At 39.5% G+C, this 16,992-nt stretch overlaps 1 protein-coding gene across 2 annotated transcripts in view; it reads left to right on the plus strand.

Moving 5' to 3' along the window:
- The window catches only part of LOC122561707 (traB domain-containing protein-like), a 28,365-nt gene extending 12,341 nt beyond the window's left edge, over window positions 1-16,024 (plus strand). For both annotated transcript variants that reach the window (XM_043713739.2, XM_087999536.1), the window contains exons 5-9: window positions 2,190-2,300; window positions 5,865-6,013; window positions 7,630-7,802; window positions 9,389-9,500; window positions 13,838-16,024. In XM_043713739.2, the coding sequence (XP_043569674.1) occupies window positions 2,190-2,300; window positions 5,865-6,013; window positions 7,630-7,802; window positions 9,389-9,500; window positions 13,838-13,958 (666 nt within the window). In that variant the 3' untranslated portion in view covers window positions 13,959-16,024. The remainder of the gene's footprint in view (window positions 1-2,189; window positions 2,301-5,864; window positions 6,014-7,629; window positions 7,803-9,388; window positions 9,501-13,837) is intronic.
- Window positions 16,025-16,992: the final 968 nt, after the last annotated feature.

Consider the following 16,992-nt stretch of genomic DNA (forward strand, 5'->3'; position numbering starts at 1 on the left):
TAAGAAAGTTAAACAGAGTGTTTTGAAATAAGAGCAAAATTCTGCAGATGCTGAAAATCTGAAAATGAAAACAAAGTGCTGGAAGTATTCAACTAGTCTGACAGCATCTGTGGACAGACAAATAACATTTCAAATTGAATATGTCTCTTCCCCAATGAAAGCTGGGAATTTACTCAAACTTGCTCCTGCTCTACGGTTGTATCTGCAGTTGTAACATTGATGTGGCTAAATTAGGCTTTCGTCAGATTTCTGGTGAAGCTCTTCCTGACATTTCTGACATAAGGTTTTTTTTATCCTTATTTCATGTATGTAGAAATGATTTTGATTTAAGTGATAATGTCCGTAGGTCACAATAGCATATCTAAGTAGATACTCTTGCTATCTTTTTCTTTTTTCTCATTTCTGATCCTTACTGTTTTTCTTCAATTTTATTCTTATGCTCATCTTTTCCCTACCTAATTTACCCCATTTTGTTGCTGATCTCAATTAAACCACATTTATTTTTGTTTCTCTTGCCACTCAACAAAGTTTTTTTAATCATTAAAAATTGCAATGGGCAGACAATAGTAGCACTACATTCATGTGCATGAATATATCATACATATATTTCAGGTGATGTGGGTTCAGGCTCTAGCATTAAGAGCCTTTATTAAGGGTAATTTTAAGAAGGCCACTTTGGACTTTCTGGTCATCTTTTACTTCCTTGATGTGACGGGGCAATTTACTTGTTTGGAGGATGGCATCTGGTGCTAGGATGGCAGGCCAATCCTCAAGACAGACTTGGATGCCCTCCCTTCCTGGCTGGATCAGAGTGCAGTAATAACCTGGCTGCTTTCTGTAATATTTTAAAATAAATGGTGAGAAGGGTACCTTTTTGTTGCAGTGCACTGCACTTTTAGACTCCCTACAGTGTGGAAACAGGCCCTTCAGCCCAACAAGTCCACACTGACCCTCCGAAGAGTAACCCACCCAGACTCATTTCCCTCTGACTAATGCATCTATGATTATGGGCAATTTAGCATGGCCAATTCACCTGACCTGCACATCTTTGGACTGTGGGAGGAAACCCACGCAGACACGGGGAGAATGTGCAAACTCCACACAGGCAGTCTCCCGAGGTTGGAATCGAACTTGGGACCCTGGTGCTGTGAGGCAGCAGTGCTAACCACTGAGTCACCATGCCACCCCTTACTTACATTGCGCAGGAGCTGAGTGCTCCTCTGAAGCAAAAGGTCTCTGATATGTCATCCAGCTTTAAGAGCCTACCCACTGCTCATTATATGGACAAAAAAACTGGTTCATGCCAGCTGGATCAGTGCATTGGCTTCAACTCCAGGTCAGTCTGTACTGATTGTAACAAGGTCAGCCAGCTTGGACCTCATAGAATATGAGTTCCCTGACTGGAGCTGTTAATCTGGTCCAACCAGGGAGGCCTGTCTGATATCAAAGGAAGAATGTCAGGAAGGTTGAGACGCTGTATGTCTGACTCAGTGAGAGTCAGTGTTATTGTCAAAGGCTATGCATTTGTAAATAAAAGGTGTCAGGAGATGAAATACCACCATCTGAAGAATTATTTCAAATCGCTTCTTTCCCTGAGGTGGTGGGTTCTGGAGCTAGAAGCAATCCCAACTCCTGTTTCCAACATCCAAAGCCAAAATCCAGCCCTTGTCTCTGTCTCTTTTCTATTTCTTTTCTTTTTGGAATCTGATTTTAGACAGGAATCATTAATTTTTTAAGGCAATTATATTGCTTTTCCCGGCACTCAAACTGGTCATAGAGTCATAGAGATGTACAGCACAGAAACAGACCCTTCAGTCCAACTTGTCCATGCCTACCAGATTTCCTAAATTAATGTAGTCCCATTGCCACCACTTGGCATATCCCTCTTAACCCTTCCTATCCAAATACCCATCCAGATGACTTTTAAATGTTGTAATTGTACCAGCCTCTATCACTTCTTCTGGCAGCTCATTCCATATATGCACCACCCTTTGAATGAAAATGTTGCCCCTTAGATCCCTTTTAAAACTTTCCCTTCTCACCCTAAATCTATGTCGTTTAGTTCTGAACTCCCCCATCCCAGGGAAAAGACCTTGCCTATTTACCCTATTCATGCCCCCTCATTATTTAAAAATGTCTATAAGGTTATCCTCAGTGTCTGATGCTAATCTGTATCTTTCTTCTTGTAGTTTGGATTGATGCAGACATTGTGGTCAATGCTGTTTCTGAGAATTTCAGCTTATCTGATTGAGGAGCTAGGCATGGCCCCAGGTGGGGAATTCAGGAAAGCTTTCAGAGAGGTAAGAATTCCAACATTACTCTGCTGTAATATTGATTTTTTTAAATTGCAAGTGTAGATAACTTACAAGTTGGCTTCACCAAAATATTTGCTTCAACCTGATTACAAAGCTGATCGAGGTTATTAAAATTGCAATGCTAGTTTTTAACATATGCTCCATTTTAATTGTTACAAATTCTGATGTTGTTGGCACTTGAAATTATGCCATTGGTGATATCCCAGAAAATTAAATCACTTGAGATAAAATCGAAACCAAATCCATCAGAGTGCTAAATGTATATATACCAACAATTACTGAATGTCTTATTATGTATTAATGATATAAATGTTCAACTAATTTATGGCACTCAAAGCAGTTGTCAAATACTGAACTGAAGTTGAGCAAAAAATGGCTGTGTTGATTTCTGGGAGTTTCATGGAGGATTCCAGCAAGAACTCTAGTGAATTATTTCATGCAATTTTGTGCTGATCCACTCATGATGTGTGCCTCGCACTTCTATGGTGTCACACTCACGCTATTGTCTGCAAACCAGTGGCAAAAGTGCTCGACACTGTCTGGATCTTCTAGACTTTCTGCCTCCAGCAACACAAGGCTGCACAGCAGGTTAATTGCAGCCAATCACAAATAGTCCTTCTCAGTATATCTCGTGGAAGGAAATGATAAAGAACTTGTTTCTGCAACATTTAGGAGGCAATGGTGCATTGCAAATAAAAGTTCATATTCATGAATTTGATGTGGACTTGTTGGGCCAAATGGCTTGTTTCTACACTGCAGGGAATCTAATCTAAAAAAAGTATTGCTATTTTACACCAACACCTGTCTGACTGACTGTCATTGTAACTAAAGCTACAAGAATCAAGTTGGACAGGTAACCTGTCCTTAACACTGTACCATGTTCGAATCCTGAGAAAGGGAGTGCTATTCTTACCTTAACTCCCAACGCAACACAACATTTTGTCGTGGTTCAATGTGAGAGTATTACATGTTGGAGAACCTTCAAGCAATTGAAAATGTTAGTTTTTATTGAACAAAAGGCAATGCAAAGAAAAAAACATAAATGAAACAAAACTGCATTTGCTTCTGTGAATAAATGGTGCTGCTTGCTTTTGAGTAACCACAAATTTATAGTCATTAAAAAACTCTACACCCAATTCACATTGATTGGAACCAGGTGGCAATTAATGCCTGTTCAGTTTCGTAGAATCCCTACAGTGTGGAAGCAGTCTATTCAGCCCATTGATTTCATAGCAACCCTCTGAAGAGCATTCCACCCAGACACAAACCATATCCTTTCCCTATCAACCCTCATTCCTCATGGCTAATCCACCTAACCTAAACACCCCTGGACACTATGGGTAATTTAGTATGGCAAGTCCACTGAACTTGCATAACTTTGGTCTGTGGGAAGAAATTGGAGCACCCGAAGGAAACTCACGCAGACATGGGGAGAATGCGCAATAGATCCCCCAGGGCGGAATCAAACCTTGGTCCCTGGTGCTGCGGTGCAGCAGTGCTTACCACTGAGTTGCTGTACTGGCCCAAGCCTACGCTTGTCATGTACATTGCTGATGTATGCTATCACACAGTAACTGATGTTCCTCCTGCAAAACGTTTACATCTTCCTCCTCAGAAGAGTGCTATTTCTTTTCCAGCTTTTCATCATCCATCACATGCTGTCTCTGCCTGCTACAGTTATGGAGGGCACAGCAAGCATGAATTATTCATCTCATTCTGTCTGGAGTGGGTACCGCAAAACCCCTCCAGACAGATCCAAACAAAAGAACCTTCTCTTCAGGAGGCCTATCAACTGCTCCACAATGGCCATAGTGGAAGAATATATTGCATTGTATCTTTGCTTAGCCTCAGTCAGGGAATAAATAACGCAATAGCAATAATGATTGAGGAAGGAAACCCTTGATCCTAGTAATCAATTTTGCATGGCATCCAGCCCTTGCAATAAAGAGGAACATAGGAGATGTCAAGGACATAGATATCATGACAGCTTCGAGGGTATCAGTAGTCTTCTACGATGTGATACTGGTGCTCATAGACATCTTCTTCAGTGATGGAATGGAACCCTTTTCTGTTGATGAAGTCAGCCATGTTATGGTATGGTGCTGTTAATGCAATTTGTGCAGTCTGCAGTATCCTGCACCTGAGGAAGCCAACTGTGTTGGTAAAGTTTACTGCCCAGTTTGCAACTCTGGCATAGTCTTTCCCATTCAGTCTGGGGGTTGGTCATGGTCTGCCCTGGGGGCATTCATGATCAGTGGTTTATCAGGGGGCTAGTCTGCACAGTCCTTGGGAAAGTGGGAAGCTCAAGTCTGGATTGGGGTTCATTGCACAGTGTTCTAAAAAGAATAATGATTGTAAAAGAGAGCAATTCAATTCAGAAGAGCAGGATTTCAGAGTGCATAGGAGGGAAAGGGAGGCTGTAGATTCTGGAGTTTCTCTCAAGTCATGATCACTTTGGTCTCGACATGGTGTCACAGTTCCCTAGTCGTACACTAGAAGTTAAGCCCTACTATTCCAAGAACCATCACAATTATGAAAATGTTACAAAATAAAGTTGTCCAATGTTACCTAACTGTTTAATTCAATTTACAAGAATTGCACACCAGGCTTTTTATCAGGAATAGAAAAATCACTATTAATTATAATTATTTTTTTTTTAACCAATAACACAAAAGTAATATGAATCGCTAACTTTTACCATTAACTCTATAACTTAAATTCTACACCTTTTCAAGAAAATCTCCCATAAGGATAGAAACAGGAATAATATTCAGGGTTATGGGGAAAAGGCAGGAGAATGGCACAAAATCAAAATGTCCATTCAGACAGCCAATGCCAATATGATGAGTCTAATGGTTTCCGTCTGTATTAGAACAATTTTGTGATTCTGTGAAATTACACTCATTGGCATATGATTCATTGTCCAAGAAAGCACAGTACAAATTGTGGCTTCAAGCAATCGAGGCCATTATGTTATTTGCACTAATTGTCTCTTTGTCATGTCAGCAGTGAATGGCATTCCCATCCTGGTGGCTCTCAAGGTTACATCTGTCCTGAAATTTGATGCTATTTACCGTAAATCACATCTGTTCATATCTGCTCCCAGTGACAAAAGGAACCAAGTAGCTTAGGCAATGGATTTTCCACCATTGCTAGCTCCTTCCAAATACGGGATGTTATAGACTTCACCCATGTTGCTTTTGAGAGGACCCTATTACTAACCTGCAGAGATTGTCAACGGAAAAATCTTTCACTCCATCAATTTTCAATGCAATTCTGTGAGAAGAGCACCATTGAGCTCAGATAAGATCATTAAAGAGATGAAGAGCAGAAGATTGCATGAGAAATATCATTCATGGTATCTCATGCAATCTCATTGGTCAGAACATTATCTCCAAATGGAAAATTCAGCCCAAGTTCATAGACAATAACTAGCAGCCAAAGATCAAAAGTTAAAAATCCCAAAGAAAATTTATTGTAACCTAATTGTATAGTGAATAAATAAATACCATGCTATTGCTGTCATATATTTTTAATATTCTCGTCTAGGCTCAGAAAATACCATTTTGTGAGGTTTATTTGGGGGACCAGTCAATCTTCATTACTTTCCGAAGACTTGCTGCTGTGCTTTCCTTCTGGGACCTGGTGAAGGCATTTATAGGCTTTGTTTACATCAAATACAATACTGTTCCAGTTGGGTATGAATAAATCTTTGCTTCATTAAATCGTTACTGTAGCTTTAATGACATTATTTACAGCTAGTTGTTGGAACACTGTCACATTGAAAAAAAGTTAAAAATCACACAACACCAGATTATAGTCCAACAGGTATATTTGGAAGTACTAGCCTTCGGACCACTGCTACCTGATGAAAGAGCAGCACACCAAAGGCTAATACTTCCAAATAAACCTGTTGGATTATAACGTGGTGTTGTGTGATTTTTAGCTTTGTACACCCCAGTCCAACACCGGCACCACCTCAACATTGAAAAAACATTGTTATCTAAAGAGGTTGGCTGCCTAAAACCGACAATAGCAATTTCAACACTCCGCATATATTTAGAATAAAATCAAGTAAAACTTTTGAACTTACTGTCAGGAGTTAGCATCTTGTTTCCCATTCAGTATAGATTGAAAGGAAGCATTCTTGCTTCTGTCATGTTCTTTCTTCCAAAGTGCATCACCTCACATTAAATTTCATCTGCCACAGTTCTGTCCATCTGACCAATACATTCATATCCTCCTGTACCCCAAGACCTTCCTCCTCACTGTCAACCACCCAGCCAATCTTTGTGTCATCTGCAAATTTATCATCCCTGCACATTCTCATTTACATCATGTATTAATATCATAAACAATAAAGCATGATTTTGAGCCAGCGACAAAAAAGATAAAAAATCTTTATTTACTATCTAAGTACTTGGACATTAGAGTCAATTGCTTATTTACGTAATCTCTAAAAATTGATTTCAAAGCATTTTAACCATTGCCAAATTTTTCACTTCTGATCCCTTCTCTTCCCTTCCTAACTGAAGATGTCCCCTCTTGCTCGGATGTAGTTTGATGGGGTCTAGTTTTCTTCCAATGTTCTGTGATTTACATGTGAACTTTGTCCCTGAGTGTAAACAACATATTTTCTTCTGGAGGGGGTAGCTTACACATGCATTATCATTGAATTATTGAACACGACATCCATGATAAATAGGACAATGTCACATATAGCCATTCTGGAACTTAATTTTAAATGGGAAGAAATTTTTAAAATAAAATCTCAGAATCCAGATAGAGTTATGTTTTAATAACTTACAAACCTGCACAATTTATAAGACAAATTGCTTTTGAAAAAAAAACAATTTCAGTCATTATTAGTCACAAATATGACAAAGATTTATTTAACAATACAGGTGATCAGTCTGACAATCAGTGATCTTAATGATGTCAATAGCAAAGTATACAAAAGTGCTATGTCTTGGTTGTGGCCTCTTAAACATGTTCACTGTGTTGAGATGAATGAATGCAGTGTTCATTGGAGGAATCTGATAATGTGACATTTCCTATAATCAAACTACACATCAGTCTAATCTATGATATTTATATTTAGATATTCCTTATAATTTTCAAATATAATTTCATAATCCAAAAAGAACCAAGCCAAGCCAAGCCAATGAATGTCTGAAATAGATTGTATTTGTTGCTTTATAATATATAACATCTTTTCTGGGTGATTTTTGAAGAAATCTTTGTTTATTTTTGTAACATTTTCATTAAACTATAATTTAATCAAGTTTTAACTGCAGGTGCTCCTGTATTTTAGCAAAATAATTATGAAGGAGCTGAAACAAAACGATAGGCTGGAGGAAGAACTCCAAATTACAATGAAGGAAGTTCCTGGGTTGTATCGTGTTTTTATAACAGAACGGGATGCCTATTTAACACAGTCACTGAAGCAAGCAGCAAAGCCTATAGTACTACCTAAAATTTTACGATGTAAGTTTATGGAATATTTTGGTTCTTCATCATTAGGCTCTGACTCTATGAGTTTGAATATAAAACCATTAAGTTACTAGCAAAACAATGATAACATTTGATCCTTCTTTGGCACAAGTCATCTCCCTTATAATTTCAATGGCATTGATTTGAACTGGCCTGATCATTCAACAGAGTCTAATTTACGTCTGGACCAGAAACTTGTCTGAGCGTGACTTGCCTAAGATGTTATTCATTGTATTCTATACATCTCTCAACATATTAAAGAACCTCTTAAGTCATAAAATAATTTCTAAAACTGTTTATCTTGTTGTGCAGTATTGGAATTACAGGAAACTGAAAGTCAATTGATTGAGAAGGACCTCCATTAGGACAAGGCTCAATTGTGTGGAGGAAATCAGTAACAATATGGCAACATGTTATTGTTGGGTGAACTGTGACTCACAGTGGACCCAGCTGTCAGGAAATTTGGCAAATTGGGCAACAGACCTACTATATTAAAAACATTGATTTTTAATTGCCTCAAAGGACATGTACGAAAGTCGGGGCCTTATACATTAATCAAGTTATAGTATTTTTTGTCCTTTCTATTGGCTCCAAAAGAACTCCTAATTCCCATTCAGCTATCATGCCCATTATTTGATGTGAATGGTGTTTCATTTGGACATTCATTCCTTATGCTATTGTCTCTCTGGATGATAAAGAATCACAAGTAAATGTCTAATTCAAGCATACTCTTTTCTTACTGCGATGGGGAAAGCCAAATATGAAAAGAAACAGCAGACTACCTCCTTAATAAGTTAAACTGAAAGAAAAGCATGCATTTCCCTGTGAAAAATACATTGAAATGGCAAACCATATATGAAGGAGGAAGCTATGCATTGTTTAAGAAACCCATGAATGAATTTCTATGATCAAAAGCACTTGATCATGATAGTTATTATTCATTTTTCTTCTGGATTTTATTTTTTCTTCTGTATTATAATTTAATGTATGCGTAAAGGTGACACTAACATCCTATCTCCTATACACTTCATTGTTTCCCTTAGAAGGCTCCACACAATTGTACGCCTCCTTCTCTACATCTTTTAGCTTGAACGTCCAAACTATCCATGTCATCTGGATAACTAAACTAGATTCAGTTCTGTGGGTGCTTTTATTCATTGACACCACAAAACCTACTTTAACTAATTGACATTGCACATTCTCCCCATGTCTGTGTGGGTTTCCTTTGGGTACTCTGGTTTCCTCCCACTGTCCAAAGATGTGTAGGTCAGGTGGATTGGCCATGGGAATGCAGCATTATTTTGGGATAGGGTAGATGCGATACTATTTGGAGTCTGGATGTGATAAGTCTGGATGCGATACTATTTGGAGGGTTGGTGTGCACTCGATGGACTGAATAGCTTGCTTCCACAATGTAATGATTCTAAGATTCTATGATTGTGCTATTAAAACACTTGTCACATTTAGTGTATAGGTTTGAGAACATCACATGTACATTCTTTGAAGTAAATTGACCAAACTCTACTTTAAAAAAAAACTTTTCAATTATTGAAGAACTTTCTTACCGTTCCTGTTAACAGCTGACGCTCAGAAGGTTATACCATCAGTTGTGGTCGGAGTGGTTGGAATTGGCCATGTGGCTGGAATTAAGAAGAACTGGAACAAGCAATGTAACACTCAGGAATTTCTCCGGTAACATATTTTGCACTTCTGTTCTCTGAATTTTTGTAGTTTAAATTTTCTTATTTATTATTCCATGTTTCATTTTTATATTATTTGTCAATTATCTTTCTCTTTTCTTCATATCCTGTGCACCACGAAGTTGAGTGGGAAACCTACCTTCAGGCTTGTGTTCTGCTACTAGTTGCTATCAGGTTGATTTCCCCCTAGTATTACTATACATACTCACTTAGAACCCTTCTAACTGGAGACAAATAAAACTGCTTACAACAATAGAGACGTTATGTTCTGTAAATTGTAGAGACTGATTTTCAAATATTGACCACCAGTTTCTCATTTAAAAAAAGGAGGCAGCTACAAACTAAAGAATATGGGCTATGGTGGGGGAGAGGGCCGTCAGGTACTTGGGGAAACACTTCACTTGCCTCATGAACATCTGAGGCAATCTTGGCGCAGTGTTTCGGCAGGCCTGCTAGAAGGCAAGCTTTCTGCTCACCTGAAATGGGTGAGACTGTTCAAATAAGTAAAAATGAGTCCAGTGTAAATTGCAAGAGCCCAGAATGCAATTTTCGGATACCAGTTTGAGACTTCTGTGCCCTGGCCATCTTGTCATTTGCACCAGGCATTGAGCAGCCTTGAGAGGTCTGATGAAATATGCTCAAAATTAAGGCTCAGGAAACTTTCATTTTCATTTCTAACTTGTTTAGGAGGAACAAAATGTCCTACACCAACCCGAAGGATGCTCCAGAGACTGGAATTTCTCCCCTGTCCACTTTCCCATGCCCACGCTGCCGAATGGCTCATTTTAGAAGCCAGCCCGTTACTTTGTTGCTTGCAACCCACCTTAATGAGGCCTGAGTCACAGAATGGCCTGGCTATTTGATGTCACACTGGGTGATATTGAATGGATGTTATTCGGATGTTCATGTCAGGAAGTTTGGAAAAACAACTGCTTAACTGTCTGAAAATATAAAAATTGGAGATCATTATGCAAACCATGCACTTACTTTCTCATTGAATCTTGAGAGGAACTGTAACCACACCTTACTACTGCCAGCCCTCTCTAACACCAGCCAGGAGTAGGCTGGCTCAAGGGGTATTGGATTAGATTGGTCCAAGTGTGAGAACAGACTCAACTGTGTTGTAAATGTACTTACTTCAGGATGAAACCCAAAGGACTAGCAGACTAGTGATTAATATGTTATTGAGAATCTGTTCCTAAGACTCTGGGAACCATTTCAATTGAATGGATGTAGGTTTGCTCAATGAGCTGGAAGGTTTGGGGGTCCCATTTACCACCCCCTGAGAAAAAAAACAGGAAATAACATCACCAGAGGAAATGATGTAACCAGAGGAAATGACACCACCAACCCAAGGAAACCCAAACACACAAATGGAAAGTGGGCTATACCACCAGTGCTTCATCCAGAGGCTCACTGAAGATGTTACCTAGTATGGTGATGAAATGTCTGAAAATGAACCTTCCAGCTCAGTGAGCAAACCTACCTCAACCTGAGCTACAAATCTTCTCAAAACTTGTTATTTCGATTGAATGCCTGTAAGACAGGTTTTCCAGGGTTTAGAAGGTTTAGCAGCTAAAGAGAGACAGTATTAGCCAGATCCAGCAGGTAAATGATTTTACAGCACTGCATGTAGTTTCAAAAGAACAGGAGTATTTGATCCCAGGGTCTTCAGGTTAACCTGCAATAATCCCTATCCCTGGAAAAATCTTCTTCCTGCAATGTGATTTTCCCTCAGCACAATCCAACCTGTCTTCCCACAATCTTTCCCATTGTGATATCTCCCCTGCAATCTCTCAACAGAATCTGATAATACCCCCTCAATCACCTCTGTGATCTGATTTCTCCCTATGACCTCTCTCCCATATTCTGTTTTCCTCTCTTGCTATCTTCTGCTGCAATTTGATCGTATTCCCATGACCTCTGTTCTGCAGTCCAATCTCTCTCTCTCCATGATTTGATCTCTGTCTTGCAATCCAAACTCTCCAAGTATGGTCTCTCCCCTGTGCTCACCTACTATGAGTTCTCCCCTAAGCTTTCTAATGAACTCATCCCTACCTCATTATAACATCTCCGTACCCCCACAAATTGTTCCTCCCTCCTTGTTGCTGCATTCCATGGTACACCCCTCTTCTTCCCAACAACAAATCCCTGAACCTTTCAATTGGTATAGCGTGTACCTGGTGATCTCTATCTCTGTTAGCTGAACTGTTGGTCAGAAAATGGAATAAAACTATCTTTAATGAAGTTAATGATGCATTGCACTGACTTAAAAGATATTACACACCATTGCGAAGCCACACCATTGAGAAAACGTCTCCCATTCATAAAATTGGTCAAGACACTTAAATCCGATTAAAGACTTTTGTGAGTTTCTTCTAAATGTGCCCTGCAAAGAAGCACAATATCAATAAAATAAAATTAAGCTGTGTTGTTAGTTGCAGGGGAACTAAAAGTCTTTAAAAAAATCTTATAATTTCAATCGACAAAAAAAGTAATAAGAATACTTAATGGTAATGCTTCTGAAAGTGAGAGGTGATGAGCTCTGAGGCAGTAATAACCATCACGGAACTCTAACCAAATATTGCTCTGTACTCCTGCTTTAACAGTTCTCATTGAGGGGTCACAATACTTTCCAAAATGGTGTCACAGAGGGAAAATGTTTGGGAAACATAGCTTTTTAGAGAATCAACCAGTAGTTCTGTAATGATTTTTAAAGTCATGTTCAGTTCTTTAAGATTGGGTTACTCACAGGACTTTCCAGTCAGCACTGGTGCTCCAACCAACCTTGAAGAAAACTGCCCATTTCACTTCCCCAAAGTTAAATTGAATCTGGTGCCAAGTCAAGGGGATCTCCAAACATCCAGCAACAGTGATATCATCAGACAGGCTAAACAGCCAATTACATTGAAGAATGCTCATAGACTGTAGATCAGACAGCAAATTGCATTAGCTTCCATGTTTTATGAACTGTATAAAGAGTGACATAAAGATTTCTAAGAAAGTTTTATTTTCGTAAAAATGATATAATAACAGACTATGACTTTTGTATTATAATGAAACATTTTGAAAATATAACATCAGTTTTTATGTATTGGGGTGTAGTTCAGCAGTGATAATGCCTTAGTATATCATTAAAACTCAATTATATATCATTAGCAATGCATAACATTTTCAGGGATTTTCAACAGTGATATTACAGAGGAACATAGCATAAAAATTGATTTGATTGTTTGCTTAAGTATGAATAATTGATTTTTTTTGACATAATTTATTGCAAATGGATCACCTTTTGATGGCACGGTGGCACAGTGGTTAGCACTGCTGCCTCACAATGCCAGAGACCCTGGTTCAATTCCCGCCTCAGGCAACTATCTGTATGGAGTTTGCACATTCTCCCAGTGTCTGCGTGGGTTTCCTCTGCGTGCTCCGGTTTCCTTACACAGTTCAAAAATGTGCAGGTTAGGTGAACTGGCCACACTAAATTGCCCTTAGTGTTAGGTGTATGGGAATGGGTCTGGGTGGGTTGCTCTTCGGAGGGTCGGTGTGGACTTGTTGGGCTGAAGGGCCTGTTTCCACACTGTAAGTAATCTAATCATGAAAGTGATGCATTATTTTAGAATGTAATTCTTTGTATGGAGTTTAGTTACTGTTTTGTTAGTCTAGTTCATTATGCTAAAGTGAATGTGACTTTTCTCTTGTTTGGTCAGCATTTAATTTACACTGAGGCAATGGTTGTAATCTAAACATTTATAGAAGTGTGAATTTCATATCTTCCTTGCAGGAGTAGCCATATGAAGCTGTTTTTCCTTTTCAATGTAAGATAATCATTGTCAGTTAATGGTTTCTAAAGGTTGTTGTTTACAGAGGCTTTATAGTATTTCCTGTGGAGGAACAGGGAACCGCTAATAGTAATTTTTTTGATTTCCAATTTTACTGTGCACATTGGACAGTGCAATTTCACAGATGTGGTAATGATGAACATTCACAGTTTCACCATTATTACAACATGCAAAATCTGTCTTATGAAATCACACTAGGTTACCTTAAATACATCAACGAATGTTTTAATTTTTGTTGGTTGCATCCTAAACCACCGCCCGAATCGTTTGTTGATGATAAATGAACAGACCTGGAAATTTGAGCAACAAATTAATTTTGAAAAACTGTTCTGAGCACAATTTTCCTCAGGTTACCAATTGAGCCCAAATCAGAATCTTCCCAAAGCATAAACAAAAGCCAATTCATCATAAAGATAAAAATGTAAATTCCAGTCTTGTGTCTGTATCATTCTCAACTCTATCTAATGGTTGCTCTTCTCATTTACAGGTTGCCAAATCCTTCTCTGTCTACAAGGGCTTTGCAGGTGGCTTTTATTGTTACCATATATGGCCTGAAGATGATCTTTTATTACAAAATAGCACAAACATTGCTTTGGTTATTTTATTAAACATAGATGATTGATTTATTTTAACAATGTTCACTGTAACTGTATAACTTTGTGAACCATAAGACCGATGCTGACTTTTTGATTGCAAAATCCTTTGCTTTAAAGCAAATTACTGATTTATCACTCTAGTTTATAATGTTGAAGTGGAATAGGACTTTATTCTGTTTCATCAGAACCTAATTTGTCACTGGGGCAGTGACTGGAAAACAAAAAGCATGGAAATATGAATTTCATTTCTTTCCTACAACATAATACATACTTTTCTAAGAAAAGTTCCACAAATTTCAATATGATGCTGTACCATGTGTTAGACAGGGAAATTTAGTGATGGACCAATGTTAAAATTATTCAGTTATTTAGCAGTAAGAAATTTCAACTTCTAACCATGCATGATGAGAAATGTGGGTAGTTAGGTAGAGAAATTGCTACTGTGACTTATGAGTACTTGGAAAAATCAAAAGAACTGCAAATGCTGGAAATCAGAAACAAAAACAGAAATTGCTGGAAAAGCTCATCAGGTATGACAGCATCTGTGGAGAGAAATCAGAGTTAATGTTTCAGGTCCAGTGACCCTTCCTCAGAAGCTGAGCTTTTCTAGTGATTTCTATTCTTGTTTATAATTCATTTCCACTATGGAAACAAGTGTTATTCAAATATGAGATGTAAGACTGTGATTATCTGCAATTTTTATTCCCATGTGATTCTGGGTTCTGTAATATGGTTTCTTTTCACTCTACTTTATGCTGTAATGCATCCATTTTTTAACAGCATGTAAAATTTTGCTGATCCTAAATTTAATCAAAATAAATGTTTGATTGTTTTGAATTATTTTAATTAATGTAAATTCTTTGATTAAGAATTGAGTCACAACATTGAAAATATTCTGGACAGATTTGTGGCCTGATGGCTGTAAATCATTCCTGAACTATGATGGAGAATGATTATATATGTACATTTCTTCCTTCTTGTGAAATGCAGTTACTGATCTTAGCTAAGTTGAGTGGGGTGTGAGACAGCAATCTAAGGCACTCTGCAAGGAGGGAATGGAAAGAAGATAAATCATCATTATATGGATTGCACATCCCTTTTTATACATGCCTAGATGTTGATTCAGAGTGGTGGATATATTTGGAACTCTGACTAATATGGCTATTATAATTTAGGCTACTACACATTGTCAGCTACTCATGCTATTGTCCACCTTACTTTTCAAATTCTGTCATGAGAAGTGGGTACTGGTGGCAAGTCCTGCATTTTCTGCCCATTCCTAATTGTCCTTATGAATGTGATGGTGAGCTGCCTTCTTGAACTGCTGCAACCTACCAAGTGTAGGTACGCACACAGTGCTGCTAGGAAGTGAGTTAAAGAATCTGATCCAATGAAAGTAAAGGATAGTGAGGCATTTCTGAAGTGGGAGATGGCACAGTGCAGGGTGACACGAGGCACACGGGCTCACAAGATGGCCGCTGAGCCCTTAGTTGGCCATTTGACACACAAGATGGCCACCAGACCATAATGTGGAGAGAGATAGCAGAGCAAACACAGATGTTGCCTCGAGCCACCAGAATGCCAGCACACTGCACTCACAACCTGAGAATACACATAAGTAGCATATACTGCCCGCCGAGAGGTCTGGATCCAGCCAACACCTTTGATAGAAATGCTAACAGTTTGATACGGACTCAATACAAAGTGCTAATAGCCAGGGCTGCAGTAAATGTCCTTCTCAGGAAGAGCGATTAGCGCCCATTACTACAGCAATGGACTTCTGGGCAGACATTGAAACTAATGATGTCTGCGCTGAAACTGACAATGACCACGCCAAAATTAACAAAGGCTACATTGGAACTGACAATGACTGTATCAAAACTATCAATGATTCTGCAATGTTTACAACAAACAAACTATGTTATAAAGGCAATAATCTCATTACTGACCTATTATATCACAACATGTATAAAAGTATCTTGACATGTGCTCCAGGTTGAGAGAAGAACCGCAGCTGACCAGTGTACTGTTGGTGTCCGGTATTTCCTTGTACAATAAACTCTGTCGTTGAACCCCGACCCTGACTCTGAGGCTGGTGTCTTTCCCCACAACAATTGGCGTGGCGAGCATGGTTCTTATTCCTGGTGCCTTGGTCGAAGGCCACTATCAGGGAGCAATTTGTACCTGCAAACGGGAAGAGTCAGACTGGGCTAAAGACACAGGAGAAAGTGAGGACTGCAGATGCTGGAGATCAGAGCTTAAAAATGTGTTGCTGGATACCACCAAGGATATATTTCCCTCCCCACCCCTATCAGCGTTCCGGAAAGATCACTCCCTCCGCGACTCCCTTGTCAGATCCACACCCCCCACCAACCCAACCTCCACTCCCGGCAACTTCCCCTGCAACCGCAAAAAATGCAAAACTTGCGCCCACACCTCCCCCCTCATTTCCCTCCAAGGCCCCAACGGATCCTTCAATATCCGCCACAAATTCACCTGCACCTCCACACACATCATTTACTGCATCCGCTGAACCCGATGTGGCCTCCTCTATATTGGGGAGACAGGCCGCCTACTTGCGGAACGTTTCAGAGAACACCTCTGGGTCACCCACACCAACCAACCCAACCACCCCGTGGCTGAACACTTTAACTCCCCCTCCCACTCTGCCAAGGACATGCAGGTCCTTGGCCTCCTCCATCGCCAGACCATGGCGACACGACGCCTGGAGGAAGAGCGACTCATCTTCCGCCTAGGAACCCTCCAGCCACAGGGGATGAATGCGGATTTCTTCAGTTTCCTCATTTCCCCTCCCCCCCACCTTTTCTCAGTCCCAGCCCTCAGACACAGCACCGCCTTCTTGACCTGAAATCTTCTTCCTGACCTCTCCTCCGCCACCCCCTCTCCGGCCTATCACCCTCACCTTAACCTCCTTCCACCTATTGCATTCCCAACGCCTCTCCCCCAAATCCCTCCTCCCGACCTTTTATCTTAGCCTGCTTGGCACACCCTCCTCATTCCTGAAGAAGGGCTTATGCCCGAAACG

Source organism: Chiloscyllium plagiosum, unplaced genomic scaffold (assembly GCF_037043375.1).
Source record: "Chiloscyllium plagiosum isolate Xiang-an unplaced genomic scaffold, Cpla_swu_hap1 HiC_scaffold_23, whole genome shotgun sequence".
Classification (NCBI taxonomy): domain Eukaryota; kingdom Metazoa; phylum Chordata; class Chondrichthyes; order Orectolobiformes; family Hemiscylliidae; genus Chiloscyllium; species Chiloscyllium plagiosum.